The sequence below is a fragment of the Cavia porcellus genome, unplaced genomic scaffold (genome assembly GCF_034190915.1).
Source record: "Cavia porcellus strain 051 isolate PalLab524CR breed Dunkin Hartley unplaced genomic scaffold, mCavPor4.1 scaffold_14, whole genome shotgun sequence".
Taxonomy (NCBI): domain Eukaryota; kingdom Metazoa; phylum Chordata; class Mammalia; order Rodentia; family Caviidae; genus Cavia; species Cavia porcellus.
The window spans coordinates 45,044,927-45,067,358 of record NW_026947497.1 but is presented as its reverse complement, the minus strand read 5'-3'; the positions used below and the strand labels follow the sequence as shown (position 1 = coordinate 45,067,358).

The window sequence follows — 22,432 nt, the reverse complement described above, 5'->3', positions numbered from 1 at the left end:
CCATTTGGGCAACACCGTCACCAGCCATATTTCACCTCCCTGCAATTTTCAAAATTGATTTTATGCATTTTATAAATTGCACCCAGGGCTCGCCAGCTTAAGGGTGCTTTCACAGGGATCCTACACACTGGAAAAATAACTGAAATCTCGTTCTGGTAAAGTTGAATAAAAAGAGGCATCTTCTGACTGTACCCCTCCAAAAGCAGCTTCACTTCTTCAGATGCAAGGGACATGCAGCCTTCAGAGGTGTGGCCGTCCTTTTGCAGACTCAGGTCTGCAAGAGATGGGCCGAACCCATCTACAGGGGAAAGTGCAGGGCACCTTGGGACCCGCAGCAGGTTCTGTCCTGACCCAGCCTGAAGCCGGATTTCTTACTTGGGGAGCAGATTCCTCTTGGGGGAACATGATGTCTTGGGTTTCTGGCAGATATTGGAGGTGTGCATGTCCACACTGCCCTTAAGCCTGCCAAGCGCCCAGCTTCTCTCCAAGGGGGGGACCAGTTGACAGTGGCGATCTTGGGCTCATGGAAGTGTGACTGCAACAGGATTGGTTTCTTGACAACATACTTCGTGGACCCCACTGGCAGATAGGCTTTCAGTTATGCTGCTCAGCTGTCAGCTTTTATTACCTTAAGTATTTGTGATTTGATTATCCCGGGGAAATTCTTACGCCCAATCTGTGTCTCTCAACTTCTCCCCCAGAGCGAATGCATCTCTGAGAATGTGAATCCACACATACATCAGCCTGAACACTCTGTGCACACACCTGGTGGCCTGAACATGGCCTGTGTGTCTTTCGTGGCTTTGCCGAGAACATGGCACAAGTGAAATAGTTGAGAATTCTTTCTGCTCAGATTTTAGAGGCTCCCAAGCCCACTGAAAAAAATGACATAAGAGTGGGAACTGTGGGGACTGTCATAGGACTAGTGATTTCCGGTTGTGTGTTTCATAGCCGGAGAGCATAGCTTTGGTATTTACAGGCCCTTGGGAGAGCTTCATGTACCCTCTTCTTGGAGCAGTGACGGTTCAGAACTCTTCTGGCTTCTCCTGATGTCTTCAAGTGGGAGTCTTGTTTCCCAGGCCAGTCTTACCACCAGGCCATCCCATTTTTTTCTTGCGCTGGAGAAACTTCCTGCAGTGAATCTTTTGCCTGTTTGCAGGAGCACCCACTGACAGAGTCCAAGGCCGGGGAAGGCTGGTTCACGCCAGCCTGGAGTCCCTGCCCACGCACACTGCTGCCCTTTGCTTCCTGGAACCAGTTTCCTTCATTTCCATCACCAACACCAGCATCTCATGTTACTTTCAGGACAATGTTTCATGAAGTTGTTGGGCTTGAGTTTTGGTTGCTTTGTAAGAATGACCGGCTTCATGGGGATGAGGGTATAGCAGCCCCGCCCCCTATGCAGGTGATGGGCCCCTCAAGTCTGAGTCTGCAAAAGGCTCAGGCCCCCACCCCTGCCACATGGGGGCTGGGTATGGGGCTAGTTGGTGCCACCACAAAATACCACGTAGACATGAGAGCCTTGCCCAGCCAAAACCATGGCCATTCCATCCAGACAGGCAGGGCCTCTCGGACAGTCATCCACTGTCAACAGGTGTGACCGCCCATCTATCTGTAAACCCACCACTTGAGTTACAGAGGAATTGTGCAAGAAATAGAATGCAGCCAGGCATGATGGTGCACACCTGTCATCCCAGCGCTGCAGAGGCTGAGGCAGGAAGATCAGTGCAAGTTCAATACCAGCCTGAACTGCAGAGTGAAACCCTGTCTCAAAAAGAAAACAAAAGTAGACTGCACTATGTTACAACCCACACTAATAAGAAACTGGGATTTTTTTCCCCTTATGTCAGAGGGCAGCACATGGGTCCAAAAAGCCCCAGTGGTTTCTCCAGTGTGGAAGGGAGGCCAGAGGACCATCAGCCACCTGCCAGTCCCTTGAGGCCAGTGTAGCATGGGCTGGGGGTGTGCCACTGTCTGCCTGATTTGGAACAGGTGTGGATCGGGTCACATGGCCAGGGCAGACCTTGGCAAAGGGAGTGAGCGAGCTTGCCATTTTTCCCCTTCCAATTTCTAAGCTAATTGCTGGTGGGCTCTGCAGCATATTTAATATGTTAAGAACCTTGGAGCAGCTGGCACATAGCAAATACAGTAATGAAGTGGTGGGGAGGGTGAGCTCCTGACCCCATGTCGTGCCTGACACAGCTAGGTGGCTCAGTGTCAGATCCCAGGACAGGAAGGACATGTTCCTCCCTCAGGACAGTGTCACACAGAGGTTTGAATCCCAGCTCTGCTGGCTGCTGCTGCTGCTGCTGCATGAACTCGAGCGTGGTAGTGCCCCAGTGTCCTCTTGGGCAGGAGGAACCTGGCAGGTTGGCGCCCCTGGCTGCGGTTGGCACTGAATGGGTTCCTGAGCAGGAAGTGTGCAGAACAGTTCCAGGCACCTGCGATTGTTGCTGTTGGACGCGCCTTGATCTTCACAGCAACTGCCCCCAGCGCCAGCTGCTGTCACTGTGCCCAGTGGGTGCAGTCATCCCCTTCACCCGTGGTTCCAGATGAAAACTTCTGGAAATAATTCATGGTTTTAAAACTTTCCTGCCAGTGTAGTATTACAATTGATCAATTTTATTAGTAGGTGTCATTATTGATCTCTTACTGTGCCTGGTTTTATCATAGTTATGCATGCATAGGAACAAAGTACTATGTTTCCAGGTCCCCAGTTTGTGGGGTAGCGGTGCTTAGTAAATACTCTTGAGGGTACCCAAACAGCCCAGGAATGCTAATCTAGGTCCCTCAGAGCTTCCAGGACACTCCCATCACATAACCAGCTGTCTTGTCCCTGGGTATGTGCTCTCTGGGCTGCCTTTTCTCCTCCTGGTCTGCCCTGGGCAGCTGTCTCTCTCAGGTTTCATTCTGCTTATAAATAGAGTCCAGCCTCACTCCTGGAACATCATCGGGTTCACTCTGCACCTGACTTAGAACAATAAATACAATTAAGAAATCGGCCTTCGTCCTCTTCCAGTTGCATGGTCTGCCATCACTGTCATCTGGAAGGCAGATGTGAGAGATCAGCGTGAGGGTGAACCCAGGCTCCTTCCCAGAGCAGGCAGTGAATGCAAGGGCAAGTAACCACATTGCCTCTTGCAGCACTGCGGGCCAGGGACTTCAGCAGTGGACAGCTCCTGCCGGTGTCCAGAGGCTGCCTGCCCTGCGTTGGCTCTGGGTGTAATCTGATGCTGCAGGAAATTTGATCAAAATGTGAAAAAGATGCTTTCTGGTCATAGACATGTGAGACTGTCTGGTACAAATGTAAGACCCGGCCTGTGGTCCCGCTGCTTTAACTGTCCCTGAAGGAAAGTGGGAGTCCCATCATTGCCATGTCCAGTTTCACTTCTGTCCTATGAAGGACAGGTGTGTGCTTGCAGCTTTTGGGGAAGATGCTGAGGACCCCTGCTGCAGGGATCTTTCTGCATTGCTCTTAATAGGGTTTTTATGTCAGGGAATTAGCAGTCCACACTTTCTCAGAGAAAACCAGATGGCCGCACTGCCACATTCACCAGAGACTTCCTCGATTGGCACCAAGTTTCTGAGTGTTCGCCTGCCTCACAGAAGAACTAAAAGGCCTGGAAGAGCAGAGTGCCTGCATATTCCCCCGGAGCGCGGGCAGCCGGAGCGGCTTATTGATCCATCACTCCAGGCAGCCTCCCTCAGCCCTGCTGCCCATCGCAGATTTTCACATCTGCTTTATACTGCGTATCCCCGACTGGAGTACAGTCCCAGCTTGGAGAGGCTTCATCACAGCGCTGACATGAAAGACAAACAGAAATCTGCCTTGCCACGTTATCAATCCAATAAAACCACCCACGGGTAGAGGAGTAGATATTCATCATGGCCCAGCCACCGGCCAAGCCTCGGCCCCAGCGCTGTATTTCTAGGTGGATTTCAGAAGCCTTTCTTGGGCAGCTCGAGTTCTGACGCACACTTCGCCTGCCAGCCCGCCTGGTTGGGAACAGGGGCAGTGCCACTCATGTGATCGGGTCCCCATTCACCAGTGGTTTGCACACCATGATTGCAGTCTCACTGCCTTCCTCTTCTTCTTCCTGGATTTGCCTTTATCGCTAGTCAGATGGGCTGCTGAGGTGGTCTTTGCTGTGGTTTAGCATGAGCAGAACAACAGCCTTGGCTGGAGAGGACAGCACCATGATTATGGGAGTGTGCAGTGGGCTTGTCTCCAGGGAATTTGTGTCCCAAAGGGCATGCAGATTTTTTTAATGGAATTTCTACCTTAGCATCTGTGTGCCTGTGTCTATACCAGCTTAGCTATGGGTATTAGCTTCGGTTAGTATGGGGTGCTCTTCCCCCAAGGTCTCCTTTTTCCAGAAAGTTCTTTCAGTTCATGAAGGTGGGACCCTTAGCTGTAATATAAGTGGAATGTCAAGGAAAGCGTAGTGTGGCCTGGATTTCAGCAGTTGGGGAATCTGCTCCTGAAAACACTGCCCTCTGCTGTGGGCAGCTGCAGCCTGTTCTAGAATGATGCCTGTTTTAATTTTTGTTCTCTGAACACCTGATAAATTTCTAGGTTTTGCCAAATCGCCGTGTGCTGCTAAGTGTCCCAGTCACTCTCACGCATGACTTGTGCTGACAAGTGCCCCAGTCACTCTTATGCATGACCTTGGTGGTTCCAGAATCTCAGCCAGCACATGCATGGTCAGGGACACTCGAGAGTCCCTCTGCTGTGGTTTGGCATGAGCAACTTCCCAGGTGCCAACTTGGTGCTGGTTATGGAGCGGACAGAACAGCATGGCCCTAACTTAAGCAGCGGACAGTCGAGAGGGTGACATGTGGCAGAGCCTCCCAGAAACAGGTTTCTGAGCTGAGCACCTGTGCGGAGCTTGCGGAAACCCCGAGGTCAGCAGGGCCCACGTACAGGATGTTCTGGCCAGGGAGCCTCGCAATGGTGGCCAGACACCACACACAGCTGTGACCACTTTTAGCTTTGTCAGAGGTGGAATATTCTGTCCCCTCCTTCTTGATTTGCTCCATTCCTTACCTACTTTCCAAGAGTCACCAGGGCTCTCTCCTGCAAAGGCCAAGGCTGGGGGGAAAGGGGCAGACGCCACGTGGTGCTGTGGGTGGGTGGACGAGCCGGGCTGTGAGTATCACGGTCCTCAGGGCTCGCTTCCTTCGAAATGCAACACCATATGGATGCAGGCTTGCTGTAGCAGAAGCCTAGTGGCTGCTGTTCCCTGAACACTGTCAGGTTTTCCCATGGTGTCTCTGGGACCCCGAGCACGGCAGTTACGGATTTGCCTTGGGAATGCTGAGCTTTCGTTTTTCTGGATGCTCTGTAGCATTTCTTTTTATTCACAGAATGAAGTTGGCCTGCTGCAGTTCTTCCAAAGTGTGATGAAAGAAACTAGGGCAGAGCCAAAAAAGGTGACGAGCTGGGTCCTCAACGTGCTCCTGGGCTATTTAAAGCAGCACAACCTGGCTGTGAACGAGAGGTGAGTACGGGTGGGGCTGCTGCCAAAGGGGGATGGGGCAAGCTCCCCCTGCACATCGCCCTGTGAGAGTCTCCTGCTAGACAGCAGACCCCTTGTGCTCCAGATTCTAAAACTACCCTGTATCCCCTGAACTTCGTCTGTTGTCCACATCTCTGACTGTGCAATGGCCAGACAGCTTGATGGTTATTGAGGTGGGTTTCACCCCTGCAGCAGCTGCAGGTCTTGGGAAAGCAGCCTGTCATTCCTGCATGATATTGGCAGGGTAGATACACTGCGTAACGGCCTGGGTGCTGGACTGGGCAACACAGTCAACCAGGGCTTCCCAGGGGCTGGGGCCTGAGCCGCACCCTGAGGACGGAAAAGGGCATCTGCACAAAGAATGCAGTAGTGCTCGGGAAAACATAGCCATGGCGGGTTCAGGAAACCTGGAGACTGGCACTCTCAGGCAGGCAGGAAAGGTGGGGACAGAGCTGAAGAGATGACTAGGGCCCCCCGAGGACTTTCTCACAAAGCCTCAGCTCACAGCTCCACTCCACTTCAACCCTGGGAAAATACAGTATAGCATACTTAGCTTGTGTTGCTGTAATGTTCCCAGACCAGGCAGTGTAAACAGACACTTCCTTCCAGCTCTAGAAGCTGGGAAGTCCAAGATCAAGGTACTTGCCAGTTCAGGTCCCTTCCTGGGTGCACAGGGCCATCTTCTTGCTATGTCTTCATATGGAATGGTTTTGGGGGATTTAGAGACTCTGAAAGCTCTCTTTGCAGGGCACCAGTCTTAACCTGGGGCCCCCACCCTCATGACCTTACCCACCCCTAACCACCTCCCAAATGCCCGTCCTGTCATATTGGAGAGGCACAGGTCTGTCTTCAGCAGAGCAGAAGAACAGATCAGACACAGGGAGTTGTGAAGCCAGTCGTGCATCCCAGTGGTGAAACAGAGCTTGCAAGGGGCCCAGCTGGCCTGGAGTAGACCCACTCACGCAGGCCCAGCCATGGATGGGTGCAGAGTCCTAAGCACATCTCACAGTCTCACCTGGTCCCACCTCCTGTGCTCAGGGCTTCAGCAAGAGTTGAGAGGCACACAGCAGCAGACAGGTCAGCCCAACTTGGGGCAGCGTTAACCCCAAGTGTTGCTGGGGCAGTGTCTTTGTTTACATGCTGTCTTTTATCTTTGCTAAGACAAAATACCCAAAACCCAAGGTTAGAAAAGAAAAGATTTATTTAGCTCACAATTTGTGGAGATTTCAGTCCATAATCAGTTGGCTGTAAGACAGGGTGGCACATGGCAGTGGGAAAACAGTTTGTAGCCGTGAAAGATGGCAAAAGCAACAAGAGCCAAACTTCTTATATTGTATCCAGTCTGTTGGGATTAGGGTGGTGTCAGTCCAGTCAGTGGACTGATCCAGCAATCACCGGCTCTTCATCCCAGGATTGCCCCATTGTGACTGCATGAGGCTGTGGGGGGACATCCAGACACAAACCGTAATACTGATTGTCCTGAGTATCACTCAGGCAAGTGTCATTGCAACCAGGTGATTCTTATAATAAATTTGATAAAATTTTTTTATATTTCCTATATTCTCTTACAAAATTAATGAAAAACATGCAGTTTTTGTCCACCCATATTTACATAATTGGACTGGTAAGTGGTTAATTAATGAGCAGCCTCAGTCTCTAGGGATCATATGGCTGACACCAGGGCTGTAGCTGCAGAGCCAGCAGCAGTCACCAGGTGACACCCATCCAGGGAAACTTGTGCTGAGAAGGGGTGTCCGTAGGGGAGCGGATTAGCTCAGCAGAGTGATCCAGGAAAGCATCCAAGGCGTGGGCTGCAGGATTGGGAGCCTTTTAGAGGCTGCAGAGGCTGTAATGACAGCCCTGTTAAAGAAGGTGAGTTGGGAGGGTGGAGAAAGGGATCCCTGGGGTGTGGTGTAGCGGGAGTAAGCAAGGACAGCACAGTACATGGTTAGATCAGCTCCTAGGTGGCCGAGCAAGGGCTTAGATCTGCTCCCAGGTGGCCAAGGAGGAGCACTGTCATCAGGAGAGGCGGGGAAGGTGGGCTGAACCATGGAGGAGCTGCCCTGGGGAGGTGCATTCAGCTGAGAACAAGGCTGGGCGAACTCTGGCACGTGGGCCTGGGGCCTGTTTCTTGTGCACTGTAAAGCAGAAATGTCTGCCTTCTTGCTCTCAAAAGGGGAGGTTGCCGGCTATGGCTCAGCTGGGGGCATAGTCAGCATCTGCGGGGCCTTCAGTTCCCAGCTGCAGTCACCAGGCAGCACAGACTGCCTGGGACCACATGTGGCCCCGAGGCTCAGATGCTCATTGTCTGGCTCTTCCCAGAAGTTGACAGCCCTGGCACAGGACAGGTATTGGGTGAGTTTGGGACCTCCCAGGACAGCAGCAAATGAAGCAGGTGGAGAGCAGATCAGGAGCAGCAGCAGTGGCCCTGGACAGATGCTCGCTCTTCTGTAGACAGAGGAAGTGCCCGGCACCCAGGTGGCCGGGGGGTGGGGCGCCACTATCATCGGGAGAGGTGGGGAAGGTGGCCTGAACCGTAGAGGAGGGGCTGTGGGGAGGTGCAGTGGACAGAAGTGGAAAGTGATAGTCAAGACCAAGATTGGATGATCATCCAGGAGGCCGGGCTGTTCACAGGGCTGCATTTGGAGTAAAGCGGGGAAAGTTGGCTGCTTGGCAGCAAGTAGGGGGTGGTTTACAAGGTGAGAGTTTTTGTAGAGAGTTGAGGTACAATTCCAGTGATCTGTGCCTGTAGCAGTTGCAACCACTAAGGCTGGATCTTTATGGGCAGAAGTCTGATGAGCAGCCAAGCAGATCAGCTGGCTGCAAGGTCGGATCAGCAGGCAGCACGTTCAAGCTGGAGAAGATCTGAGCATTTGAGAAGGGTGAGATGAAAGCGGCAGGGCAGAAGCAGGAATCTAGGGCTGGAAAGTGATGGAACTGAGAGCATGCGTGGAGCGGTGCTGGCTGGGAGCAGAAGACCACCGTAGAAGACGTAGGAGCAGGACGTGAAAGGGGTGGGATAGGAAGGAGGCTGTCTAGAGCAGCTGTCGGGAGTTGGGGGGTCAGGCGGGGCACTGTGGGCTTGGGGAGAGAAAGCAAAGGATCGGAGAGCAGCACTTGGAGTGCCTCATCTTCCTCTGGGAGCTTCTCGGGTTCTCCATTAGTAGAAGTGGAGAAGGGAGACTTGGACCCAGGACAGTGGCAGCGAATCTTTCAGAGACAGAGAGCCCGAAGCACAACCCCAAAGCCACTTGTTTATGGCAGAGTGCCAACTCTGCAACCAAACCTTAACACTGAGGTTTTAGTTCAGGAAAAACAGCTCAGACATTAATAGCTTATGTCTTTAAAAAAAAAACAGCAGAAACAGGCCGTTGCAGCATGCATGCCATCGGTTCACACCCCTGACCTAGGCCAAGCGTGAGACTCAGGACAGCCGTCCCTCTGTGGGCTGGAGCAGTGCTGGGAATTGGCAAGGCGCTGTTCCAGGAATCGACTGGAGGTGGAATGTTGATCCTGCAGGGCACCAAGGATTGGATGAAAAATCAGTAGATTTGAAAGGCCCCATTTCCCCCGCCTCTCTGGATACACTGGCCTTGGAGAGCTAGAAAAGAGACAGCATTCGAAGCTTAAGCTTGCAATGCCATGTTCTTCTTCAGTAGAGACCCGGCCGCTGTCCAGAATCCACTGTCACCTGACAGCAGCGAGTTGTTAGCTTGTGCTTGTGCTTGTGCTGCCATGGTGTCTGAAATCTGAGGGTTTGTTTATTTAACAGAGGAGGCAGTCTTCAAGGGTTGATATGACAGATACTGATCTTTGCCACCATTACTCAAGTTTAATTCTGGCATATCAGAAGTTATACAGTCCTACCCTAGGTGGGTTCTGCATATCTGTGGCTTCTACCAACTGTAGATTGAAAATATTTGAAGGAAAAAATTGTATCTACACTGAACTGTTCAGATTTTATTATTACTCCCTAAGCAATATAGTATAATGACAGTTTGTACAGTATATTAAATATAAGAAATCTGGAAACGATTTAAAGTATACAGGAGGCTGGACAGGCATTCTGTCTGTACTCAGCTGACTCTAAGGCAGAGTGGCATGCAGGAAACAGTCCATGGCAGGGCAGGCAGGAAGTAGCAAGCTGCTGCCTACCTTCTTTCTGTCCCTTATACTCTGTCTAGGCTATAAGCCTGCTGATGGCCCCTCCCACACCCAGGGTGAAGCCTCCCATTTTATCCACATCCAGAAGTATGCTAACCAGTCTTGTCAGAGGATTAATTAGGGCCACACAGCCTTAATGCATATTCACACACTGTGGGTCCAGCCAGCTCTGAAAAGCCCCACCTAGATGGGGGTCTAGATAGGAGTCATGGTAGGGAACAGAGTGGTGTTAGGTCAGTGTGAATGTATAACATAACTAACCAATGAAGGTCAGTTGGTGGACTCCCACAGGGTAGGTATTTTTAGTTATTATGTGTTCTTTATCGATCCCTCTCCACCTGTCTGTCTGCTATGTCACTGCCATGGCTCGTGTTGGTTTCTGTCTGCCTGAGAACCCCATGTTGACACCCTGAGCCCCACGGTGATGAGGGTGCTAGGCAGTAGGGCCTGCAGCAGGAGTGATCGAGTCATGAAGGTGAAGGGACTTGCACCCCTGTGAGGGACTAATGCCCTATGGAAGGAGGCCCCAGAGAGCTAGCACACCTCTAACGCCTGTGAGGACACAGACGGCGCTGTCACTGAGAGTGATGACACCGTGACACTCAGCAGACACTGTGCTGGCGCCTTCCTCTCCAGCGTGCCAGCCTTGCACCCTGTGAGGAAGGGGTTCTGTCGTTCATAAGGCACCTGCCTGTGGGGTTCTGTACCTATGGGGCTGGGGATTTGGTCCCCTGCATGGTCTCGAGACCTAGGTGTGTTCTGCACAGTGTCTCCTGGGGACATGTGGCGATTGTGTTTTCTGGGATTATGAGAATCCCCATAGCGACAACTCCAGACACCCCCGACCCCACGCTTGTCAGTGAGGATGGGAAGTCGGGAAGGAGACTGGCCGATTTCTCAGCCCTCTGCTGCCCTTCCTTTCAGGGTTTGATAGAGTGATCACAGCCTTTCTGAATGCTAACTTAGTAAGCCAGGTATTCCCCAGACTTGATTTCCACTCAGAATTACCTTTCAGCAGAACTTTGGACAAACACTTTAAGGGGGAGCCTGTTGGTTTGGAGTTCGTGGAAATCAACACGAGGCCTAAGCTTAGTCCTTTCCAAGTAAATGGACAGTGAATAACGGTGACCGGTGCTTACCCAGAGGTGTCGTCAGCGCTTGGAGCATCTCTGAGGCCTGCACTTATGCAGACACGTTCGTGCATGCTTTATGTCACTCTTGTCCCTCGTGCCCTGAGACAGCATCATTAGTCACGAGGGAGCGCAAGCAGCCAAGCCGTGTGTTGCTGGTGAAGTGCAGAATTCCTCCTCCTCGGTCACCTCGCCACACCCCTCATCCCCTGTGACTGTGAACTGATGCTTCCTGGCGGGCTCTGAGTCACGGGCCCTGGGTAAATAAGTCATGTGGTAGAAGCGCAGATGTACTGAGCCCTGTGTGTTCCGGAGCTGCTGTGAACTGCAGAGGACGGAGAGTGTGGAGGGCCCGTGAGGACAGGGGACCATGGAGCTGGTAGACATTGTGTCCTTATGGAAAATCTCTCACAATTAAAAGGAATTTGTATTTGCATAGAAACACTCACAAAAGTGGCTTTGTTAGCTGTTTTGTTTGAAGTAATTTTTAGGCTGATCTTTCAGTTGAAAATATTTAATTACTGAATATTTTTCTTTCTCTTCGTGGTTCATGAATTTTTCAGCCACTTTTTTTTTTAACTAATTACACTGAGCATTTGTCTATTGCTACAACTTCTGCCAAACAGCTGTCATTATTGGGTGGTAAAATAAGGGGGAAAAAAACACCAGTCCCAAGAATTTGTTACATCCTAAAATACAAAATAAGTAAAATGCCCGCCCACTTGACTTGTCACTTTGTCCCCGTTGGTGCTCCTGATAATTTAATGTAAGAGAGCAAGTGTTCAGGTGCTGATCCCCACTCATGGGTCCCCTGCCAATGTGAAATGCAAGCCTACTTTCTCTTTTTCCTTTGGGGGCCACCAGTCCCATCACGCCCTCTGCACTCGCTGGACTTCTCGACCTGCTGGACAGTAAAGCAATTTCTTCATCGGCAGCTAAAGAGGTACGTCTGCCCCTCCAGAGCATCGCCCTGCGCCAGTAAATGTCTGCTGTGAAACCTAGATGTCATCGCTAAGTGAGTTTCATCATTGAAAAGATTTTTGTTTTGTTTCATTTGTTGTTGTTTTTTTTTTTTTGGTACCGGGGATTGAACTTGACCTTGCACTTGCCAGGGCTCCTGGCCCCCCACTCAGGAGAGGCTTTGGCCACAGGGATGTCGGGAATACAGGTGTTTGTGACAGTGCTCAGCAGTCGTAGAAAGATTTGTTGGCCTCAGGGCAGGAAAAAACACATACATACACACACACACACACACACGCACGCACGCACGCACGCACGCACGCACACGCATTCTAGCAGAAGGTCTGTAGCGTTTGAAAGGAAAAAGGAACAAACTCTTCCTTCTTTCTACCCCAAAAAGCCCAGGATGGAGAAAGTGGTTTGGGGGGGATGCTGTGCAGGCCGGGCTTGATCTCGTCTCCACACAGCAAGTGTGGAGGAGGCCAGAGCCCACCTGTGGGGGCAGGGAGCCCCAGACAGAGCCCTGGACAGAGTCGCCCCGTGAGAAAGGCAGTCATATCGGCAGAGTCTCCCTCCTCCTCCCTCGTGTCTCAGGGTTTTACTGTTTTATTTTCTACTTTGTTTTCTGCTTTTGAGAAAAATCACTGTGGGGTGCGCACAGAGCAGGAGGCTGGAAGAACCGCTCCCGCTTACAGCGTACCGATGGGAGTGCGGGGCTCAGGGACCGAGGGCACAGCTGTGCCGCCTGGGACCAGATGCCCACACGGTTAGTGATGTGAGACCTTGCGGGGCGAGGCTGGCGTGGGGAAGGCCACTGGGTTTGGGCAGTGGCCTGTCCAGTCCGTGCATAAGAGAGCTGAAATAGAAGAAGGAAAAGAAAAAACATGGCTGAATTTTTGGGATATGTGACATATGTTGAATATAAACCGTTTAATGCAGAAAAATACAATTTTCTAATTACACCCCCTTGCAGTAACTACCGCTGATACTGGGTGGACAGCCCTCCTGGCATCTGTTGATACAGTATAAACAAGAGTGAGAGGGAAGGAGGGAAGGCAGGCAGACAGGAAGTTAGACTTAGAAAAATAGAGGTTATAGTGTACTTTCTTGAAGGTTATTCAGTAAACTGTTCACTGATTTTATTAATGTGTATCATATATATCAGCGAGATTCAGTGTGGCGTTTGTATATACCCCCAAAGTCTGGTCATATCCAGCCATATTTCTACACGTGCGTGTGCACACGCGCAGATGTGCACACATGCCCTCCTCCCTTCCTGCTCCCTGTCTTTCTGTGTCTGTCTTATTTCTGTTAGCACAATGTCGTCCATATACAGCAGCTAACAGGGTTCCATTCTCTATGGGTGAGTGACACTCTGTGACCATAGTAAACAGGTATTCTTTATCCGTTTGTCGCTTGGGTGTGTCCTTAGCTAATTTAATACACATCGGCAGCAGGTGGGTTTCATACACGGATGTCTCTTCCTTTGGGTGTGTGCCCAGGAGTGGGCTAACTGGTCTCTTTTTTATTTACTAGGACCCTCCATGCTGTTTTCCATAGTGACTCTAGTTACCTTCTGTTAATAGTTTATCAGTGTTCCTTTTCTCTGCATCCTCCACAGCATTTTTTTTCCCATAATGTTTATTCTACCTGGGCTGGGGTGTTATTTTATGGTAGTTTTTAATTGGCATTGGTGGCTAATGATGTTAAGCAGTTATTCATATGTTTGTTGGCCATCTGTATCTCTTCCTTTGAGAAGTGTCCATTGAGGTCATTTGTCCAGTGGATTCGTTTTCCAATGTTGTAGGTATTAACCCTCTGCCAGACAGATAGCTGACAGGTGAGCTCTCCCAGCTCTGTAGACTCTCTTAACTCTGTTTGCTTTGCTGTGCAGAAGCATTTTAGTTTGCTATAATCTCAGTTTGTGTATTATTGCTTTTATTTTATGTGCATTTTAGGGTCCTGTTCAGAAAATTACTGCCTGTATCATTGTCTTGAAGGGTTTCTGCTGTTTTTTTCTTTCTAATAGCTTCAGAGTTTCAGGTCTTACACTTAGGTCCTTGATCTATTTTGAGTTGATTTTTGAAAGATGTCAACAGATCAAATTTATGTATTCAGGCATTCAATTTTCCCAGTACTACTTGTGTAAAGGCTGCCTTTTCTCCCACATGTGGTGCCTTTGGCAAAAATCAGTTGGTCATAAGTGTGTGAATTTATTTCTTGATCTCTGTTTTGTTCCATTGGTCTATATGTCTGTTTTCAAGCCAGTACCATACTGTTTTGGGTATTGTAGCTCTATAGTGTATCTTAAAATCAGTTAGTATGATGTCTCCGGTTTTGTTCTTTTTGCTTACACTTGCTTTGGCTAGTTGGGGTCTTTTGTGCTCCCATGTTAAGTTTAGGATTTTATTTTAGTTGTTATGTGAATCTTAAATGTCTCCCAAAGGCTTATGTGTTGAAGGCGTGGTGCTGTGATGATTTGCTACTGGAAAGTGGTAAAGCCTGTAAGAAGGTGGCCTGGAGAAAGGAAGTCAGGCTGTTGAGGCGTGCCTGTGAGGGTGACACCAGGGTTCAACCCCTTCCTTTTTGCCTGTGCTATCCAGCGCCATGAGGTGAGCAGATCTGTTCCACTCCACACTGCCTGCCACAATCCCATAACAGAAACTGCTATGAACCGAAACCTCAGAGACCATGGGCCCAAATACACCTTCTCCTTTTCAGTGGATTTTCTCAAGTATTTTGTCACAGCAACAGAAAGTGAGTGACACACTTGTTCTTAAAGAATATCATTGGTAGTTTGATGACATTGTACTGGACGGCTGTGGGTAGTGTTAGGGGCATTTTAATAGTATTAAGTCGTGGGAGGTCTTTCCATCTCAATGTTTTCTTCAATTTTGTTCACCACTGTTTTATAACTTTCAGTGTAGAAAGCTTCCATTTCCTTAGTTTATTTCTACTATATTTGTGGCCAGCGTGGATGGCGTCACTCGTGTTCCTTTCTCCTCCAGTCTCTTAGTGGTGCGGAGAGAAGGCCCTGCCGTTGGCGTGCTGTGCTTTATTGGCTTCCTCTATCAGTTCTGTTAGTCTCTTGGTGCAGTCTGCAGGCTTCTCTGTATAGAATCGTGTCATCTGCAAAGGGGACTCACCTGACTTTGTCCTCGCTATTCATATGCACTCTTTCCTTCTCTCTCTTTCCTAACTGCTCTGGCTAAAACTCTGAGCACTGTGTTGGCTGAAATCCGCAAGAGTGGACCCTTGTCTCGTTCTTGGGCTTAGAAGATCCACTTCCAGCTTCTTCCCGATGTGTGATATGGGCTGTGAGTAGTCACGTGTACTCTCTGTCATGTTGGGGTGTGACCCTTCTGTACCTCATTTGTGCAAGACTTTTATCAAATTCTTTTTCTACATTTGCAAAGATGATGAGTTAGTCCTTGATTCTGTTTCTGTGATGTGTTTTGTTTGATTTGCACCTGTTGAACCATCCTGGAGCCCAGTGGGTTGAAACCAAGTCGATCATGGTGTATCAGCTTTTTCATGCACTATCAAACACAGTTTTCTAGTGTTTGTATGTCTGTTCATGAGGACTGTCAGTCCACAGTTTTGTTGCACATGTATCTGTCTGTCTTTGTCTGGTTTTAGTAAAGGATAATGCTGGCTTCATAGAATGAGCTTGGAAGGGTTCCCTCCCTTGAGTTGTATAGAATAGTTTAAGCATCTGTGTGCTTTAAAAGTTTGGTAAAAATTTGGGGCTGGGGATTTAGCTCAGCGGCATAAGCATCTGCCTTGCAAGCAGGCAGTCATGAGTTCGATCCCCGGTACCGATAAAAAGAAAGAAAGAAAAAAAAAAAGTTTGGTAAAAATTTAATAGTGTCGCCATTCAGGCCTGGATTTTTCTTTGTTAGGAGATTCTATTTCTGATTGTTTTATTACTTATTTATTATTGATCTATTCAAGTTTTTTGTATCCTCAGTTCAATTTAGTGAGTTGTATGTCTGGTAATTTGTTGATTTTATCCAGATTTTCCAATATATTAGCATCGTTTTTAAAAATAATTCCTAGTAACCCTTTATATTTCTGTGGTATCAGATGTAATGCTTGCTTTTTTATTTCTGATTTGGCCTGTATGTGTGTAGCTAAAGTTTTGTCAAGTTTATTTTTTCAAAGAACCAACTGTTTGATTTCATTTGTCTTTTGTAACTTTTTAACATACTTCATTTATTTCTGCTCCAATCTTTATTCTGCTAATTTTGGCTTTGGTTTGTTCTTATTTTTCTAAGTCCTGGAGATCATAGGTTAAGTTGTATATTTGAAATTTTTCTTTTTTAATGTATATAACTCTCCTCTCAGTACTGCTTTTGTTGTATCCCATAGATTTTTGGTATGTTTTGTTTCCATTTTCATTTATTTCAGAACATTTTTAAATTTCCCTTCTGGCTTCCTCAGTGACCCAGGGTTTGTTCTAAAATGTGAGTTGTTCAATCTTTATGTAGTTAGATAATTTCTAAAGTTTCTGCTGTTGACTTCTGGTTTCATTCCCCTGTGATTAGAAGAAGTACAAGATATGATTTCAGTAGTTTTTACTTTGAGGCTTGTTTTGTGGCCCCGTGTTTGCCCTATCACAGAGGAAGGGGCCAAACAGTGCTGAAAAGCAAGTATATTCTACAAGTGCTGGATGGAGTGCTGGGTAAATATCTCTTAATTGAGAGTACAGTTCAATTCTGAAGTTTGATTTGATTTGCCCACTGGTGAAAGTGAGGTGTTGATGTCCCCACTTTTGCTCTGTTGGGGTCCGGCTCATTCTTGTAATGTTTTGTGAAATGGTTGCCCTGACTTGAGCTGCATATAGGTTTTATATCTTCTGTATGATTTGATCTGTTGATCATTATATATTTCGTCTTTAAGATTAGAGGGGTCTTAAGGTCTGTTTGGTCACATGTAGTTGGAACTATTTCTGCCTGTTGTAGGATTCTGTTTGCTGGGAGCATCATTTTCTACCCTCATCTTTCAGTCTTCACTTGTAAGATAATTTTCATGTAAGCAGTAAATTGTTGGGTTTGTCTCTCCTTTTTTAAATCTATTGAGCCAGTCTGAATCTTTTAATTCAGAGTTGGAAATCGATGCTTGTCATGTTGATTTTCTTTTATCTTGATTTTTTGTCCATCTTTATAGCTTAATGGTTTGCTGTTTGATAATTACTAATAACGTTTGAGTATTTTGTATTTCTCTTTTGGGTATCTATTCTTTTAGAGGGATTTATACTGTCACGTGTGATCATAAGGGCAGTTATCTTTCAACTCTGGATGTAGGACTCCCGTAAGCATCTTTTGTAAGGCTGCCCTGGTGGTCGTGAACTCCTCAGTTTTCGTTGATCTTGGAAGGTCTTTATTTCACCATTTCTGAAGAACACCCTGGCCAAGTATAGCAATCTTGATTGATAACTACTTCTGTTTAGGACTCCATTCCAGTCACTCTTGGCCTGGAAATCCCCATTATGCAGATTTCATGTTAGTCACCACCAGGATGAGCGAACTTGGGGGCTGTGACACTTCCTGACACTGAGGATCCCAGCGGATTGAGTTTGCTGAGCTTCCTTCGCCCTCAGCTCAGCAGCAGGAAGACCCCACCGCTAGCTGTGGAGCTGGAGCTTGCTAAATCCTGCAGGGTTTCTGCTCTGCTGCTGCTGATTCCCAGTGTCCCCATGGTCACGCCCCTAAAAGTGCAGCTGTGTACTTGCATAGTTCTTGTAGAGGAACAGTGAGTGCTGGTGGCTCTCCTTTGCCATCTTGAAAAGTCTCATTGGTATTTTATTCTGTTCACAAAGCTGTAACCCCTGTCTGTCCCAGGACGTTTTCTTCTCCCCGAAAAGAAACCCCACACTCATCACCCCCAGTTGACTCTTCTTCCTAGAAAAGTCCTCATCGGGTTTCAACCTCTCTGGATTTGCCCGTGCCTGCCATTTAGTACAAATGGAATCATACAGTGTGTGTGGACTGGATACCTGGCTTTTTAACTGAGCACAATGTTTTCAGGGTTCACTGATGTTGTAATGTTTATTTATGCTTCATGCATTTATGGCTACATAATTATGAGGATAGATATGCCACATTTTTTTCTGTCCATTCATTAATTGATGAACATATGAGTTGTTTTCACCTTTGGGCTCTTATGAATAATTCAACTCTGAGCATTCATGTCCAACTTTATCTTTGAACGTGTTTTTACAGTTCTCTGATCTATACACATAGAAATGGACTTTCTGAGATATGATAAGGTAACTCTATAGAGAACACTTTAGGAACTGCCTACACTGGTCACTTTTCTCTCACTAGCTCAAAATATATGATACACACAACTTGAGGAAAGGTGCATTTGGCTTGTGGTTTCAGAAAGGTCATTCCATGGTCTGCTGGCTCCAAAGGTGAAACAGCATGGCAGAAGGGCATGGTAGAGGGTGTGACCAGCAAGCAGGGCGAGAAGGGAGGAGCCGGGGACAGCACTGCAGCAGGCGAGGTTGTTCCTCCAGTGGCAGACTTCTGCCTTCTGATAGTGCCCTTATCCATGAACTCATCAGTGGACTAATCCTCCGCTATGTGGAGCGTCCTCATGGTGCAGTCACCTTCCAAAAGCCTACAACCTCTGAACACACGCGTCTTTGGGGGACATTCTAAATTTAAGCCGTAACCTATCAAACTGTTTCCAAAACACCGTACCATTTTATATGCCCGCCAGCAATGTACTCGGGTCCAGTTTTTCCACATTCTCACCTACACCCACACGTATTGTCCATCTTTTTACCGTAGCCATCTTACGTGAAGTAGTATTGCTCTACGGGTTTGATTTGCATTTCTGGAAGGTCTAATTACAGTGAACATCTTTTTTGCATCTCTCTAATGACTAATTACATTGAGCATCTTTTTATGTCTTATATTTAACAGCATCCTTTTAAAGGTGAAGAAAGCATTGCAATTAATGTTCCTAAATTGAACTGAAATGTCCCAGTGTGCTGCAGCTTTAGAAACGGAGAGCTATGGGTAAACTGATTCTCTGGTTCTGCCCGCTCTTGGTCTGGCCTCTGACAGGATGGGAGGCGGTTTCCTGGGCCATCAGATGACCAGGGCCTGGGCAGAAGACAGTGGACCGCGTGGCTGGCTGCTGTGGGTGACCCAGGTGCAGTGGGCGTCATCTGGTCCTGAGAACGTTCTGCATTTCAGTCTCCATTTCTGTTTTAATTTGTTGCTAACCCGCCTCTCTGCACCTTTCTCTGAGCCCGTCGCCACGGGGTCCGTCCCTCACACACGTCACAGTGCCCTCCTCCCTGGTGCTCCAGCAACCTGCTGGGATTTACAGTCTCCTCTTCCACATCCTAGAGCGGGGCAGCTTCAAGGCTGCTGCTGTGAAGCGGCCCTATTTTTCAAAACCAGAAATAGAAACTTGGAGATTATAAATCAGCATGAGCAGCCTCCTGTGACTGTACAAGAAAGCATCATGCATTTGTCTCACAAGGTCCAGGTCCATGACAGTGCCTGTATCGTCCCTTCACTAAGGACAGGGCCAACTGGGACTTACCAGACCCCTGGGCTGTCCAGGTCACAGCCAACCTGCAGTGGCACCCACCACACTGGACCCGCTTGTGACTCCGGAGCCCCAAGCTGGTCCAGACTACCAGCTTGCAGCACAGAAAGGACCACTGCCCCTCCTAGGGGCCGTCCCCTTTTCCCCCAGGGACCTGCAGAGACAGCACATCTCAGAGAGAAGTCACCAAAACCTCTGTGCACTAAAGCTGTGTGACATGGGAGTGCCATCCCGCTGGGTGCCTGGTTTCTGTGCACCGTGGGCCGCCCTCTCAGGGGCTGGGAGCAGTGTCTGTGCCTTCCTGGAAAAATTACCTCAAAATGCTCACCGCGCCAAAGCGGGGGTGTCTCTGTGGCTGACACCCCACTGAAGAGGGCCTTTCCTCCGTGCCTGACCTCAGGAGATCAGGACAGGGAGGGACCAGCTGGCAGCCTGCTGCTTCCTTCAGGAGTGAAAATAGCGGCCTCGGAGACACGGTTGGGCCACCGAGGTGGCGTGGCCTTAGGTCCGGGATTTAAGCAGAGTTTCTGCCTGTCTGGGAGCTGGCGCTGGTGTCCCGAGACTGGAGCCTGCTTGTGTCAGGCCAGGCTTCGGTGCCTTCTGTCCACTCCCAGGACTGCATGGAGCTAGAAAACCTGGCTGGCTGCTTGCCCAGGGGTGGCGGCAGGACAGTTGTACTTGAGGAGCGCTTTCCGGGGAGTTGCTGGACACTGAGGGAGGACGGAGGAGGAAGAGACACGGCCAGACAGCCAGCGCCTGCTACAGTGGCCTCGACACCCTGTTCTCCTGGGACAGACAGACACGCACACATGCCCTGCCCCTCGTTCTCAGGAAGCCTCCCCTGCACCCTGCGTTCCCTCTGACAGAGGGTCCACGAGGGATCCCCAGCACCTAGCCACGCTTGGTCACTTTGGCCCAGGCAAATCCAGTGGCCACTGAGTCAGCAGGGCCCAGCAGGGCCCAGCCGGGCGTGCCAGGGAGGTGACGTGGGAGACCAGAGCAGGGCCCAGCTGGGCGTGCCAGGGAGGTAGCACAGGGAGACTAGCGCTTGTGCACCGTGTGCCCCACGGCCTTTCGCAGCTCCCTGGAAATGAGCTGCACAAGCTTCCTGCTCTGACCTGAAGCCGGGTTCCTGGGGTCCTGGGGTTCCTAGCCTCCCGAAGGCGGCTGTTTTCCGGTAGGGAGCTGTTCATTCGAATGAAGGCAGGCAAGGCTGGACCACCTCCAGCGGGCGTTGGACTCCCGCAGGGACCCAGTAAGGAGTGAGACAGAGCAGGGGACCCACCACATGACCCGGATCCCAAGGACCGAGGGGCGAGAGGGAGGATGCCAGTGCCAACGCTGGTGGTATTGAGGGACCGGAAAGCAGGGATGTTTTAACCTCGTGTAACATCTGCTCATTTTCTGGAGTGAACGCATTATAACTTTGATAGGAAGATGTTTAAAAATTTAATTCTTATTCAAGAAAAATCAGAAAAGGGGGCCGAGCAGCTCCCCCCCCCCCCCGGTGCACCTGACCCTGGTGCCTCTACTCTGTGCCCCGGCTAACCGTTGGTGCCACGAGGGCCGCCCCCAGCGGGCTCCATTCACGTCTGCAGCTCAGTGATCGCATCAACGTGGGAAATCTGCGTGCATGAAGCCGTTTCTCTGAGTTCTCTCTCCTTCCTCTCCTCATTATTTCCATCTCTCCATTTCCATTTTTTCCCTCAACTTTTAAAAGAAATCCCATGATCCTTCCTTCCATCCCCGTTCCTCTTCTCACACCTGTCCTGCCATGCTGCTTGCTTTGGGCTTCTCACACACAAGAAGAACGTGAGCTTTAAACCTGTGCCTGAATGTTTCACTTAAGATTACGATCTCGAGCCACGTCCATTTACCTAAAAATCCCTCAGGCTCATCCTTCTTTATGCCAGAGGAGGGCTGCACTGCCCCTCTCTGGGAGCAGCCCAGAGCAGTACTGTGTAAATAGCGCTTCATAAGCATGCCTGTGTTCATTGGCATTTGGGCTGTTTGCAAGACTCCACTATTACAAATTGTACTGCTGTCAACGCGGAGATGCATGTTGCTGGATGATGTGATGACTTCAACTCTTTCGAGAAGATACCCAGAAGGGGACTAGCTGGGTCAAATGGAAACTTGGTTTTTTGAGGACTCTCCGTGCTGATTTCCACATTGGTGATACCAGTCTGCACTCTTATCAGCGGTGGAGAAGGGTCCCTTTCTCCCCACCAGTGACTGCCTTGTGGCATTTGTTACTAGTTATCTTCACTTCTCAAAATGACCAGTGATGTTAAGCGTTTTTTCATCCATTTATTTTGTACTTCATCTGAGAAGTGTCTGTTCATTTCAGATGCCTATTTTTGGGTTGGGTCTTTATTCTAGATATTAGTCCTTTTAAGAATACCTGGCTAAAAAATTTCCCTTTCTGTGGGTTGTCTCTTCATTCTGTTGTTGGTTTCTTTTGCTCTGTAAAAGCTTTTCAATGAGATCCCAATTGTTGATTCTTCATAATATTTCCTGTGCAGTCAGCGTTTTGTTCATAAACTCTTTACCCATACAGATGTCTTTAAAATTTTACCCATTTTACCTTCCAACATAGTAAATGTTTAATAGATCTTTGATCCATTTGGGTTTTAGTTTAGTGCATGGTATGGGTCTAGGTTTAATCTGCAGCATGTGGAAAGCCAGTTTTCCCAGAACCATTTATTAAAGATTATCCTCCTTCCAGTGAAGGTGTGTGACCGCTTTGGCAAAGGTGAGGTGGCCAAGTGTGTTTCAGCATCTTCTAATCTGTTCCATTGATCTTTGGGTCTCATTTTTGCCAGTACCATTCTGCTTTTATCACAGTAGCTTTATTGTATAATTTCAGGTCAGCAGTTGCGATGCCCCCTGCCTTGCCATTGTTGCCCAGAATTGTTTTTGCTTTTGTAGGTCTCTTCTGATTCCAAACAAATTTTAGGATTGCTTTCTGTAATTTTATAAGGTATGCTATTGGCATTTTGATCAGAATTGCATTGATCCATGTAATAGTTCTGGAAGTATGGACATTTGCACCATATTGGTTTTGCCTATCCAAGAATGAGGGCT

At 48.7% G+C, this 22,432-nt stretch overlaps 1 protein-coding gene and 1 pseudogene across 2 annotated transcripts in view; both read left to right on the top strand.

The window, feature by feature from the left end:
* Gatb (glutamyl-tRNA amidotransferase subunit B) overlaps nucleotides 1-22,432 on the top strand; it is an 86,290-nt gene that overhangs the window by 58,382 nt on the left and 5,476 nt on the right. Inside the window, exons 10-11 of one of the 2 annotated variants that reach the window (XM_003476810.5) lie at nucleotides 5,368-5,501; nucleotides 11,678-11,756. In XM_003476810.5, the coding sequence (XP_003476858.2) occupies nucleotides 5,368-5,501; nucleotides 11,678-11,756 (213 nt within the window). Of the gene's footprint in view, nucleotides 1-5,367; nucleotides 5,502-11,677; nucleotides 11,829-22,432 lie in introns of both variants that reach the window. The other variant, XM_063260845.1, reaches the window with a different exon arrangement.
* Nucleotides 12,422-12,540, top strand: LOC134470398 (small nucleolar RNA SNORA11; annotated as a pseudogene).